Here is a 13,691-nt window from a genome sequence, read left to right as displayed (position 1 = left end):
CATAAAGCCGTGTAAAAACAGGCTTTTCATAACTGTTTTTCACATTCTTCATAAAATCAATACAGGCCTAAACTAAACTCTCTGAAGCCTCAGAGTAAACACACAGATGTGATGTGCTTTACCTGTCGGGTGGATTAAGTAGTTGGTAGATTGAAACTCTTTGCCTCCCAGCGTGGCGACGCACAGAAACCCGATGAGCATGGGCACGCTGTCAATCGTTTGTCTTGGGATGGACCAGCCTCGTTTGTTATCCCATGTCATCCCGCTCTTCTCCAGAGGAGCTGGATACTGACAGAGACATACACACAAAAAAAGCTATTCAAGCTCCAGTCACTACACAAAAAAATCACTTGACAGCTTTAATTGGAGAAAGAGAAAGCATGTTGTGAGTACAAACCGCATGGAGAGTGACGTTTAGATCAGGGACTGTGACCAGACATGGCACAATGACGTGCGTTGATAAGCGTGAGATTAAAATGGTCTCCAGGTTGTTCCCGCTGGCCTCTCCATAGCTGTCTCTCCTGAGGAAGGGCTGCTCGGGGTCTGCTCAGGACAGATGAAAACAAAGATGGTAAAATCAATAGTTAATACATTCAAGTTGAGAGTGTAATTAAGCATCCAGGATCAAAAAGTACTTTGACTTGCTGTTAGGATCATTTATCAAGCTTGTGGGTGTCACCCGTCACATTTGAGATCGCACCAGCCTGGCTCAGCACAAAACAGTGGCACCTTTGACAATCAGCACAAAACAGCTCTAAATACACACTCACTGGCCACTTTATTAGGCAGACCTTGCTAGTACGGGTTGGACCCTCTTTGCCTTCAGAGCTGCCTTAATCCTTCTTGGCATAGATTCAACGAGGTACTGGAAACATTCCTCAGAGAGTTTGGTCCATATTGACATGAAAGCATCACACAGTTGCTGCAGATTTTTCAGCTGCACATCCATGATGAGAATCTCCCGTTCCACCACATCCCAAAGGAGCTCTATCGGATTGAGATCTGGTGATTGTGGAGACCATTTGAGTACAGTGAACTCATTGTCATGTTGAAGAAACCAGTCTGAGATTATTCCAGCTTTATGACATGGAGTGTTATCCTGCTGGAAGTAGCCATCAGAAGATGGGTACACTGTGCTCATAAAGGGATGGACATGGTCAGCAACAATACTAAGTTAGGCTGTGACATTTTAACCACGCTCAGTTGGTACTAAGGGGCCCAAAGTGTGCCAAGAAAATATCCCCCACACCATTACACCACCAGCCTGAACCATTGATACAAGGCAGGATGGATCCATGCTTTCATGTTGTTGATGCCAAATTCTGACCCTACCATCTGAATGTGGAGCAGAAATCCACACTCATCAGACCAGGCAAGTAGGGCTGCAGCTATTGAATATTTTTGTATTCGAGTATTCTACTGAAAATCCCATTGATTAATCGAGTAATCGGTTAAAAAGCAGTTTTGTTTAGTTAAAGAGCAGTTATTTTTCAAATGAAATTTTTTCCTATTTAAGAAATAGAATTTTCCGATACAGCATGTCAGTAAAAGCACTTGCTTTGGTAGCTCCAAAATTTGTAAACACACTTTGACACATTTTTTGTGCCTTGTACATCTCATCAAATGTTGCAGACCCAAATGGCACCCGTTTCGTAGAATGACCCATTAGTCTCCAGACTCCAGCAAAGAAGCTAGATTTGTTGCTAGTTGCTACTTTGTATAAGAGGTAGCTTGAGGGGTCTGAAAACTCTCTTAATATGGCCTCAGCTCTATTTGAAATAACACTTTTTGATCTTTTTAAAAATTAAACGATTCCTAGAGGCGGAGAAAATTACTCGAGTATTTTTTGTAATCGAGTATCTCAAATCATTCGAGGAATCGTTTCAGCTCTACAGGCAACGTTTTTCCAATTTTCTATTGTCCAGTTTTGGTGTTGCTTTGTGAATTGTAGCCTCAGTTTCCTGTTCTTAGCTGACAGGAGGGTCACCTGGTGTGGTCTTCTGCTGCTGTAGCCCATCTGACTCAAGGTTGGACGTGTTGTGTGTTCAGAGATGCTCTTCTGCAGACCTCGGTTGTAACCAGTGGTTATTTGAGTTACTGTTACCTTTCTATCAGTTCTAACCAGTCTGTCCATTCTCCTCTGACCTCTGGCATCAACAAGGCATTTTCACCCACAGAACTGCTGCTCACTTGATATTTTCTCTTTTTCAGATCATTCTCTGTAAACCCTAGAGATGGTTATGCGTGAAAATCCCAGTCGATCAGCAGTTTCTAAAACACTCAGACCAGCCCGTCTGGCACCAACAACCATGCCATGTTCAAAGTCACTTAAATCACTTTTCTTCCCCATTCTGATGCTCGATTTGAACTGCAGCAGAATGTCTTGACCATGTCTACTACAGGCTTAAATGCATTGAGTTGCAGCTGATTGGCTGAAATTTGCATGAATGAGCAGTTGGACAGGTGTGCCTAATAAAGTGGCCGATGAGTGTAAGTTACGGTATCTAATGCATGGAAAGGTGCATCAAGGACGTGGAAAAGCTTTATTGACTGGGGCGGCTGAACTGGGACTCTGATAATTGCAGGGGTCGCGAGAAATATGTATGTTCACACAAGAGCCAGATTTATTTTTTTAACCCTCAGCAGAGTAAATGTACAGAGCTTCAATATTAAATATATAGGAAAAATCAAAGCACAACCTAAATCTGAATGTTTAAGCAAAGTTTACTGAAACTTAAATGACAACTTAAGAAGAAACCTGTCTCCAATACTCTTTCAGTACTCGAGCACATAAAAACTCTTCTACATGGTCCGAAGGCTTTTGTTACATGCTGGTTTTCAGCAGCTTTAAATAGTGACAATGATACTTGCTGGGATAATGGCAGCTATTACCAGAGTAACATCATGAACAGACAGCCACATATCTCACAGTCTGATAATGGCCCCTATGGACACCACATATGGAGTTTATCATGATTACATCTAATTCAACAGTGTCGTCTGTTCCCTTGCAGTAAATACCATTAGGAGGTGTTATTACCTGTCGGCACAGAGACACACAGCTAACAGGGTTTAATCCTCCTCTAACCAGTTGCTACGATGCCCACACACACTGTCTGTTGAGAGGAAGACGCCGCTCCTGTGTTTCTTCTCTTTATTGATGTTCCTCGCCATACAGACTCGCAGTTTGTTGAGAGAGACTTTGGGAGACCACAACGCTGCTAATTGAAATGCCGCTGTTATCACTGCAAAACCTCATAACCACAGCGTGAGCACACACTATTATAAAACTGCTTATCTTTCAGGCTTCCCTGTCAATACCAGCGATTTTTGTTCAGCAGCCATAGATGAGGTGTGACTATAACCTGCTCGCTTGCTTTCTTATTTATTTATTTTTTCTCAATAAGCCCTCTATTATTTTCATACTTTTTTTCTGAGCACTGAAAGCTACGGCTTCATGCTGCTGCAAGGCCAAACAATAGGTCCGATCGCGAGGCTTATATTTCTTCCCAGCAGCGGTTTGTATACACAAAGGTAACAGAAATAATACACAACTCTGGGTGCTTTAAGTTCTTCACAATAAATCCCAGCAGGTATTCTACTGTGTTAGGTTTAGTCAGAGGAGATGTCTTGCTTGGGGCAAAACACAAAGCATCAGGGGTATTAGTGCTCTTTACATGAGCTTACATGTTCATGTACTCACGCTATAACACAAGCAATAAATCCATGCTTTCAGGTTATACCACACAGCCATCTTTCAAGGTGATAGTGTGCAGCAGAGACAGGGGGAAAGGGGCGGTGTCTCCGTGTCTAACTGGATCCACATGCGTCCCTTCTTGTCTCACCTCATGCTGGGTCTGATTTACGTCTGTGATTTCATCTGCTTCTGATCGGCCTCCTGCTTAGATCTGTGGAAACTGTTTTGGCACCTTGTCACAGTGGATAAACAGGCACCACACATGAGTGGACTGGTCAGCAGGATTCCTCTACATGACAATCATCCATCTCTCTAGCTATTTACTCCTCCCTCTTCTTTTCTCCCACTGCGCATAGAGAGGGGTGAGCACAAGCAGAGGCTGCTATAATAGAAAAGAGTTGTAAAAGTGCTGTATAGAAGGAGTAAGAGGCTCTCAAAGACGGAAATAAAATCCACTTTTCCATGCAGGTCTTGTATTTTCATGAGCTGTTTGACGTGTTATACACATTTAGCATACAATTAACTGATATTTGCATCAGTTATTGTAATCTATTCAAGAGTTCATTGAGTGATTCTATAATTATGGGGACATTTCAACATACAAAAAGTGAAAAAAATATGTGCTTTTTTTTGTTTCGTATTCAATTTGATTGCAAATGATAGACCTGGAATGCACTTAATTCATTAGTTGACAAGCCTAAGCTCTAATGAGTACTTAAATATTTAAGTAAAAAAAAAAAGGAGCATAATTCTGTCAACCCTATTATGGACAAAAGTTGTGACAATTTTCCGAACATAAATCTATGTAATACTGAATATGGAGTGATTCAACATTTTTATGCAAGACTATGCTCCCTGGAAATGTCTCTCATGAATTATATCACAGTTTAGCCAAAATCTAAAATAATTATGGCACAAAAATCACATGTAACTTGGTGGACAAAACATGGGTAACATGGTTGATGGGACAAACCTGTCTCTACAACACTGACTTTTGTGATGGGTAACACGGTTGACATCTTCTCCATTTTTTGGCTCTTGCGCTAACTGCAGACCTTGAACATGGCACCACTTGACTTCAATCACCTCATATAATAATAATATAATAATAACTTTATTTATATAGCACCTTTTAAAAACAAAAGTTTACAAAGTGCCTTAATAGAAACACAAACAACAACAAGCACAGAAACACAAAAACAAAACACACAGTTCAAGAGGCACTTGTGCAGAAAGACACCATGCATTAGGGCAACAGGAAGCATAGTCAGGGACCCAGACATTACAAGAACCATACAACGTAAAATGAGACCATGAGGACTGGGGTAAAAGCTAAAAACATAAACTCAGTGAGACAAAGGAGGAAAAGGCAAAGGAAAGGGCAACAAAAGACAGTTACAAACAAAATCAGAACATCAAACATAAATATATAAAATTGTAAAATAAATGTGAACAGAATAATGAAAGAATAATGCTAATAAAGCATAGATATGAGCAAACAATAAAACAATTAAAGGCCTAAAGGGTATAAGTGAAAAGGTTAAAAGTGAAACGAGGGTGAATCATAATTTAGGCAAAACCAGGATTAGAATAAGGTAATTACAGTAATAAAATAGAATAAATAAATAAGTACATATAAATAAGGAGGGTGTATTTAATAAGGTAAGAACAATAAGATAGAGAAAAACTAAATAAATAAATTGATTAATCAAAAATAAAAAAATAAGAGAGCAAAAAATGAAAGAATGAAAGAATGAAAGACGGCGGACGAAAGACGAAAGATGGCATCACATAAAAGTCAGCCTATAAAAGTGGGTTTTTAAAAGTGATTTAAAAAGAAAAAAAATATTACTGTGCATTTTCTTCACAGTTTGTTTTTAAACATTTGGACTAAGAACACCAGAAAATGTTGGGAACACAGTTGACAATCAATTAAAGCGCACCATGATGAAATATTGATGAGGAGGAGTTGAGATATGCCACGCTTTCTTCATGGTTCCCACCAAAAAGATGCGACTTCAATTGATTTTAGTCATGTGACTTTGAAGCAAACCATTGCTGATTTATAGGCCTTTTTTCAGCGGTAACACGGTTGAAGCTGATTCCTCTGACACACACAAAATGATTTATTTTATCAGTACTATTTATAAAAATAGTTTTTAAAGCACCCTTGTCAAATTTTAATGATTATTTTAAACAAATAATGTTGAAAATAATACTCACAAACATGTGTTCTAGTGTTAATTTTGAGGAGATAACACAGACAGCACAAAAACTCCAAATTCCAATACATGATTTGTATTTCTATGAATTATATTAATTATATTATTAAAAATTATAGAACCTGTTAATTTTCTGTATGACCCACTGTCAAATTGGTTGTTGCTTGAAATGAATGCTTATTAAAATTGATAAGTATTTCTCATGGACATGAAATGATGCTCCCCAAGTTAAAGAATCACTCTATTACAGTAAAAGTACTACTGTTGAATTTTATAAATATTTTGCAAGGTATACATCAACCTACTTTGCTATAAATGTAGTCATGATTTAGACCAGATGCCACTCATAGAGCCACATGAAAATCCTTGTATAGATGAGACTTAGGAGCGTTCATGCAAATTTTTTATTTAGTGGATTTATTGTACAGATCCTCTCTAGTAAAGTGACCAGGCTGCTCATTCCTTCACCAGTTTGTTTATCCAATGATCAAAACATTAACCTCAGTGGCTTCCAGGATGCTCCTGGGGTAAAATCAACCACCACCAGCTCTGGCTGCTTTGATATTGAAGTCATTTTCAACCAGCAGATCAGTTTCAGTCGAACTTCTTTGGTTGTGTTGTGAACCTCCCAAGCATAAGAGAAACCAAAGACTAAAGGATGCAGCACAGCCAAGCTAAAGAGCTGCAGCCCAGGTCAGACAGGGGAGGAGGGAGATGAAACATGTTGTCTTCAAACACAGAAAGAGTCCTGACAGCAAAATGGCCCCACAAACTGCAGACTCACAGCTTTATGAAATGGATTTCTTAATAGAAAAGAAAAGAGGGCTGGGGATGAAGTGTTTTGTCAAAACTGACAACATAAGTGCCAAAGTTTGCACACCTTGAAAATTAAAACTTTATAATGAACGTTTCATGCTGAGCCAGTGAGGTGAGCAAGTCATTTAAAAAAACATTTGATTTGTGTGTGTGTGTGTGTGTGTGTGTGTGTGTGTGTGTGTGTGTGTGTGTGTGTGTGTGTGTATGTGTGTGTGTGTGTGTGTGTGTGTGTGTGTGTGTGTGTGTGTGTGTGTGTGTCAGGGTGTGGTTGTAGAAAGGTGACTCACCTCTGACGAAGACATAAATGCTGACGGCAGTGGTGCCGATGATGACGGCCTTGACATCTTTGTAAAAGCAGCGGTAGTAGCCCGTGTCTTTGGCTTGTGCGGCGCTCAGGACCAGCCTCTTGCAGTACGGTTTCTCAGGCTGTCCCTTACACTCACTGATCAGGACCACTCTCTGCCCAGAGTCTCTAGTGGCCGGCAGCTGGGCCTGACGGCGAGTTAGCTCCTGTCCCTGCAGAGTCTGATCAGGCCAGGCCCAGGCCAGAGTGCGCTCTCCCCTGAGGAGACAATCACACATTGTTCAACACTGTTTGAAACAAGAGTCAGGATCTGATTACGGCTGTGTTTACGCAGATCTGATTATTGTTCTAAGAATGACTAATGCACACTGATTAAATTATATTTAGTTTCATAAAAAAAGGATGGAGCTGCACAAATTTCTCTCAAACCAAAAGATGTTGTCTTTTTGATACTGCTACAACTCACACCAGCTCCTGTGTTGATGCTGAATTAAATGGAGATGTGAGTAAAGTTAGCCTATCACCGCTTTCCAAAGGTTGCTCCTCCCTTAAAACGTATTTTGTGATGAGACAAAAAACAGAGAGTGTTTTTAATATCTGTTATTATTTTACAAGATTCTCCCGAACATTACATAAGAAAAGTTGAAGGGATGTTTTGTGTAACTGAAGATGGAGATTAGAGTGACTCAAACTAATGTGAGGAGGTTGTCACTCTGTTTTGGTTTGTTTGTACATTTTCTTTGTTTGTGAGAACTGCAATAAATTTCACAGCGCATCAGCACATCCCTTTTGGTTTCCTGCTTTGTCCTATAAATTCAGTTATGTGTAACCCTGAGGCATTGTGAGTGAGATGGAGTAGGATCGTTATGGCTGTCTGTAAACTGATACATGCTTTCACCACCTGCTGCCACAGACTCCAAATGTTGACATTAGCAGACAAAGCCAAAATGTGACGACTGGAAATAACCCCAGAAACAACAGCAGATAATCAAAGGATTCACCGGTTATTTTCTGAGGCGAGCTGATTACGTTTTGATTGTGTTTTTTGAATCTGAAAATTGTTCACAGTAAAGCTGAAATTGGCTGAAATGAAACTGACTTCCTTTTTCCTGGAGATTGTGGGTGATGTGAGTCTTTTAAAAAATCTGTGCTGGAATAAGTCCAGAAGGTTTCACCAGATTACTACAGACAAGGTTTTATGTTGTACAGCTGAAACTGGACAGTTAATGGAGAGGGAGCTTGGCAACAGCAGTGCAGCAGAGATTTCATAAGGATAAAGGATGGTCATTATGAACAATCTCACATCTCACAGGGATTTACTAACAATCGCTGCTGGCTGTGTTTGTGATTCAGAAAGTCTTTGCGTTATAGGACGTGACTTTTTATGAGAACTTCCAAGGCCAATCTTGATGGGATTTTTTTCATCTTGAAGTATTTTCTTTTGTGCAATGAAAGAATATCAAAGATATAAACCCTTAAATTTTATTTTGATTCACTATCAGCAACCCAAAAACATTCTGACCAGTTGTCTAGAGGCACTGGCAGAAGGGCACTACAGATGGAGGCAAAATAAGGTCCTCACAGAAAACTGCAAAATGAGTTGAACACGCTACTGACTAGGGATCCACTGATACCGATCCAGGTGTCTGGTATCAGTGGGAGGGGGCCGATCCATGGTGCTAATGCAAGCAACCAGCTTTCCCCCTTTTCTTTTTTACCGGTCCGATTTGGGATGTTACCTCTGATGCACTTTTATGTTTTTTGCTGAATTACCAGTCTACAGGGTAAAAAATATCACAGTTGAATATTCATTTCTGCACATTCTGAAGCGTGTTCTTTACCAAACTGCTGGCAAAAATTTAAATATTTTATAATTTAAATAATTATTCATTTCAGTAACTCCATATATTTTTTTGCCTTTTACCTAAAGCATTAGTGGTCTTATCCCTAAGTAGGGCGTGCAGGTTATTATTTAACACTGGTATCGGATTAAATCGGTCAATACCTAAAGCCCAGGTATGGGTATCTGAGCAAGAAAAGTTGGATCGGTACATCCCTACTTGTTTAGGAGCTGAGTGTGGACCTGAAAAGGAAGCATGTCTTCCCACAGGACATCACAGTGACCCTGCTCCGACCAGATATGGTCCTGCTATCCAAGAGCATAGACATTATCATAGTGTCTAAACTCATGGTGCCCTGGGAAGAGAGGCTAGCCACGTCCCATCATCTGAAAAAAAAAGCCTAATACCAGGACCTGAGCACCAAAACCGTTTTGAAAGGGTGGCATGCAACCATCTTGCCCATTGAGGTGACCTGCTGCAAGTTTCCAGCAAAATGTGTGTATGATTCACTCCAGAGGGTTTGGCTGGAGCCAAAACAGTTGAAGAAAGCCACCAAGGACACAGCCATGGCAGCTGAGTCCAGCGCAAGAGGACTGTGGCTGAAGAGAGCCCACAGGTGGAAGCCTACTGCAGGTAAACCCCGGTCAGTCTTCATAGCCCCCCTCAGGCGAGGTGCACAGGTGTAGGGAGAAGTCAGGACACACCTCTGAACCTGAGATCCCTGCTGATGATGCAGCAGGGTTTTTCCAACAATGTGGAACTCCTGGGAATACCATCTTAGGAAAAGACCCATGATTAGTACAGTTACTGCTTTTGGCAAAGCATCTCTGATGTTTATTTCACTAAAACCAGGACTCAAAGTTGTTACAAGAAGACCCTTAAAGCTTCTGTAAGGGACCTGTGGCATGTGTTGATCATAGCGCCCCCCATGAATGAAGCAGTGACTGATCAATCTGCTCTGATCTAGGGATGCACCAATCCAACTTTTCTGGATCTGATACCGATACCTGGGCTTTGGGTATTGACTGATAGCGATCCTGATCTGATACCAGTGTTGAATAATAACCTGCATGCCCTACTCTGGAATAAGACTGGTGATGTTTTAAGTCAAAGACAAAAATGAGTACGTACGGAATTACTGAAGTTAATATTCATTTAAAGGGGGCATATCATGCTTGTTTCTCCTTTTCACTATGCCAGACTAGGATGCCTGTAAAGCATTTCTGCCCTCAGTACAAGTCATTTAGTTCCTTCATTGCCCCACAATAGCGTTCTCAATATCCTCATTTTAGGCCATTCTGAACATCTCGTTGAAACGCTCCGTTTGGAGAATGACCTCCAGTAACCTCGCAACATCACTGCCCTTTGTGCTCTGATTGGTCAGTTCTATCAGAGGGGCGGAGGGGGTAGAGCCAGGGGGCGGTTTTTGCAGCATGGCAGTATTTGCAAAATCGCCATATTGAATGGAGCAGACTGAGCGAGTTTGCTGTTTGCCAAAACTTCACCGTAAGGCATTGATAGCACTAATAAAACGGCAGAGTGTAGGATACGTCCTTTTGTGTTGGACCCCGAGTCAGACCCAGACGGTTCTGCAGCTCAGGAGGAAGAAAATCCACCTCGACACAGATCATCTCAGGACGCTTCACTGTGGTGAGTCAAACCGGTACTGTAACATGTATAGTTTATACGAGGAAATATAGGCAGACTTCACCAATAAACTATTTCTATAACAGAGCTCCATCCTGCACCTTCACTTTTCTCTGTCTGTTTTATCCATCATGCTGAAAGTGTAGTCTAAAGATCGCCTCTACCGTCAGTTCCTCACTATGTTAGCACTCAGTCAAGTTAACCAGAGCTAGTAGGGAGCTTTATTTATACTTGGCTCTTGGTGGGTGTATCCCTCGGTGGTGGTTGTGTGACTAACTGACATCACAGAGGAGGAGCTGCTTTATCAGATTACTCCAATAAAAAGAAAGGATCCTCATGTCTTCATGAAGGTCGAAATCTCGAAGCCAAATGTCAATGACCTATTTTCAGAGGCATCAAATCTCGTTCTAGGATATCAGAAAAAAATACAATCAGCATGATATGTCCCCTTTAACTAAACGTGTTTAAATGTTTAACAGCAGTTTGGTTTGAAAAAATGCTTCAGAACTGACTATTTGATGGTAAAATTTTATGCCTTGTAGACCAAATAATAGTTTAGCCTTAGCATCAGGTTTGGACTGATCCTTTCCCCCCTATATCCGATCTAGCTTTAAGGGGCTGGATCGGCGCTGATACCGAATACCAGGATCGGATCATCCCTATTCTGACCTTGAATCAGTGACTGATCAATGTCTTCTGATTCAGTCCTGTAGAAAGTGTAACTCACCTAAGCCTTTTAGTGTAATGATGCAGCAGCACCAGGATGGAGTTCTGCAATCAAAACACTGTTGTTCTTGCACAATAAACCCTGCAACAACGCAATATTGATGTTCCAGTTTGTGATTCCACTCCCCATTGATATGTTGCAGGAGTGTGAAAGGTGTATTCAGCTTCTGGTATTAACTCCAGGGGAGAGTTCAGGGTCAAACAACTGAGCCTGCTATTGTGCCTCTAACAAGGGCCTAAATATTCTGCCTGCAGGCGGCACTATCCGAGATCTTTTTTGACTGACACCTTCACAATTATAGACATAAAAAAACTTGATACAAATAGCCTACATGGAAACATTCTCAATGTGTCTCTCCCTTACAGGAGCTTTGCTTTTGTTTTCCAAGCGCTCTCTCACAATCAGGGGTATTTAAGTGTTATTAAAGAAAAAATATGACAGAATCAAAAGCACTTGATGCATTTGAATACATTAAGATTATCACTACAATCAGTTCCTGATCCATTAAACAGCATCCTACTGGTGTAGGTGTTACCACCGATGCAAAGATCGACTGGCTCCCTCATGATCTTTGTTTAGTCCGAAGTGCTCCTGTGTTATGCTCTGAACCAAAGACTTAAAAAGTGAGATAAACAGTGTAATTCATGCAGCAGAAATTATCAAATTATAGGATTTTTCTCTGGGAAAGACAGCTCTCATTATGAATGTAAGGGAGCTGTGTTTATTTCCAACCACAACCAGTCAAGTTTTATAAATGAGGTGTCAATAAAGGAGTAACAGTGTCTGTCAAGGAGCTGCAGAGGGATGAAAAGTGTAATATTTCTCTACAAACTGTAACACGTGTTGAATATAAAAAGGCATAAAATACCATCTACCATTTATAATATCAGAAAATGTGATACTGTGCACAGCTTTCATGTAAATTCACTCTGAAACGGTAATGTATTGAGGACTGTGAATTTCCTATATTTCCTGAGTCACTGCCATTAAATAAGAAGCCCAATTTTGGCTTTGACATCCTACAATTATGATCTTTTTTCCACCTTATACACACACACATGCTCTCAAATCAGAGCTGCACACACACATACCTGCATGTAATGGTTAGTGTTTGATGGACTGGAATCACGAGGTCGTCCCTGGAGCGGTCGAGGGCGGGTGGAGTCATAGAAAAGCCAATCACCAGACCTGAGGAAGTGAGCACAGCATCTGGATTAGATTCACGCTGCACAGGTTGCTCAGGAGCGAGTGGTTCTGACAGAGCTGCCGGTTGACTGTCAAATCTCTGCAACACATCAGGAATCTGAAATTTGACACGACAGCCGCTCAGATAGCACCTTGTTCATTACATTTACAGGCTGTAAGGCAGTCTGTGGATACAGAACTCAGTCTCTGATACTGACAAACACCTGACACTGCTTTGAGCTCCCAACTCAGCCACAAGGAACATTTCCCCTTGATTCATCACTAATCTATTCACTCCCCTGGCTTGTGCCTGTTTAATATAACCGGTCCAGAATGTCATTACAGACCCAGAGTCCCCTCTGGATGCTTTTAGCCCTTGGTTAGACTCTACACCTACAGTCTATCATGTGTAAAAGTGCCACAATGACTTATGCCCACATGGAAATCATTAGAGATGAAAATTCACGCAGAATAACAACACTGAGAGTCAGGGCACATGAAGGGCAATGTGTTAAACAAAAAAAAAGATGACTATCTTTCATGTAAGACTATGTGTGTTACAAACACACTCAATGCTGGCTTTCTCTCAGCATAGACAAGGACAAAAGCATGAGAAAGCCTGCATTTCATATTTTTCATAATCTCAGTCAATATTCTATCCTACACCAACAAATAAAAACACTTTGTACGCACAACAGAGCAGCAGATGTATTTTTCAACTTCTTTGACACGCACGTCTTCAAGCCTGTGTAACAGACAACAAGACAAGGTTTTACAGAAGTCTGCCAATTACAACTCAGAGCTCTGGACTGCTGCAACTTTTGTCTCACTCCTGCAATACATCCTGCTGCACGGGGAGCACAATAGAGCAGGTCTGCTCCCATGTAAATGCTTCAAAAATCCTGTTTACAGTGAAGCTGATTCTGACTGAGAGACACAGATAGAGATCAATCTGCTGAAAACAGAAACTCAAAGATAACACAGAGATAACAGAAACTTAAAGTACCATTCACAGTAACTCTAATACAGTAAGACACAGGAATATATGAAGTGTTTTTTGAGATGCTTATGCTTTAAATCAAATAGAGAAGCTAACCGTACTCATACCCTCGGTTTTTCACGCTGTATTTTCCGCTCTGTCCGTGAACTTTTCTGCATGACTACAGTAAAAGAAGGATATCTTTATCCTTGAAAAATGAAGTACAGATTGTGTAAAAGGAATATCAGAAATTAAAGTGAGGTATAATACCAG

General features: G+C 40.7%; 1 protein-coding gene across 4 annotated transcripts in view; it reads right to left on the bottom strand.

Annotated features, from left to right (window-relative positions):
* The window catches only part of flt4 (fms related receptor tyrosine kinase 4), a 63,053-nt gene that overhangs the window by 26,029 nt on the left and 23,333 nt on the right, over positions 1-13,691 (bottom strand). For all 4 annotated transcript variants that reach the window (XM_074674534.1, XM_074674531.1, XM_074674532.1 and 1 more), the window contains exons 2-5: positions 12,346-12,442; positions 7,023-7,297; positions 398-543; positions 123-288 (exon numbers count right to left, since the gene is read on the bottom strand). In XM_074674534.1, coding sequence (XP_074530635.1) covers positions 123-288; positions 398-543; positions 7,023-7,297; positions 12,346-12,422 — 664 coding nt within the window. In that variant the 5' untranslated portion in view covers positions 12,423-12,442. The remainder of the gene's footprint in view (positions 1-122; positions 289-397; positions 544-7,022; positions 7,298-12,345; positions 12,443-13,691) is intronic.

This window comes from Halichoeres trimaculatus, unplaced genomic scaffold (assembly GCF_033239565.1).
Source record: "Halichoeres trimaculatus isolate MK-OKI-2021-1 unplaced genomic scaffold, fHalTri1.1 fHalTri1_scaffold_7, whole genome shotgun sequence".
Classification (NCBI taxonomy): Eukaryota; Metazoa; Chordata; class Actinopteri; order Labriformes; family Labridae; genus Halichoeres; species Halichoeres trimaculatus.
The sequence above is the reverse complement of the archived record's forward strand: the minus strand, read 5'-3'. Positions and strand labels throughout refer to the sequence as shown.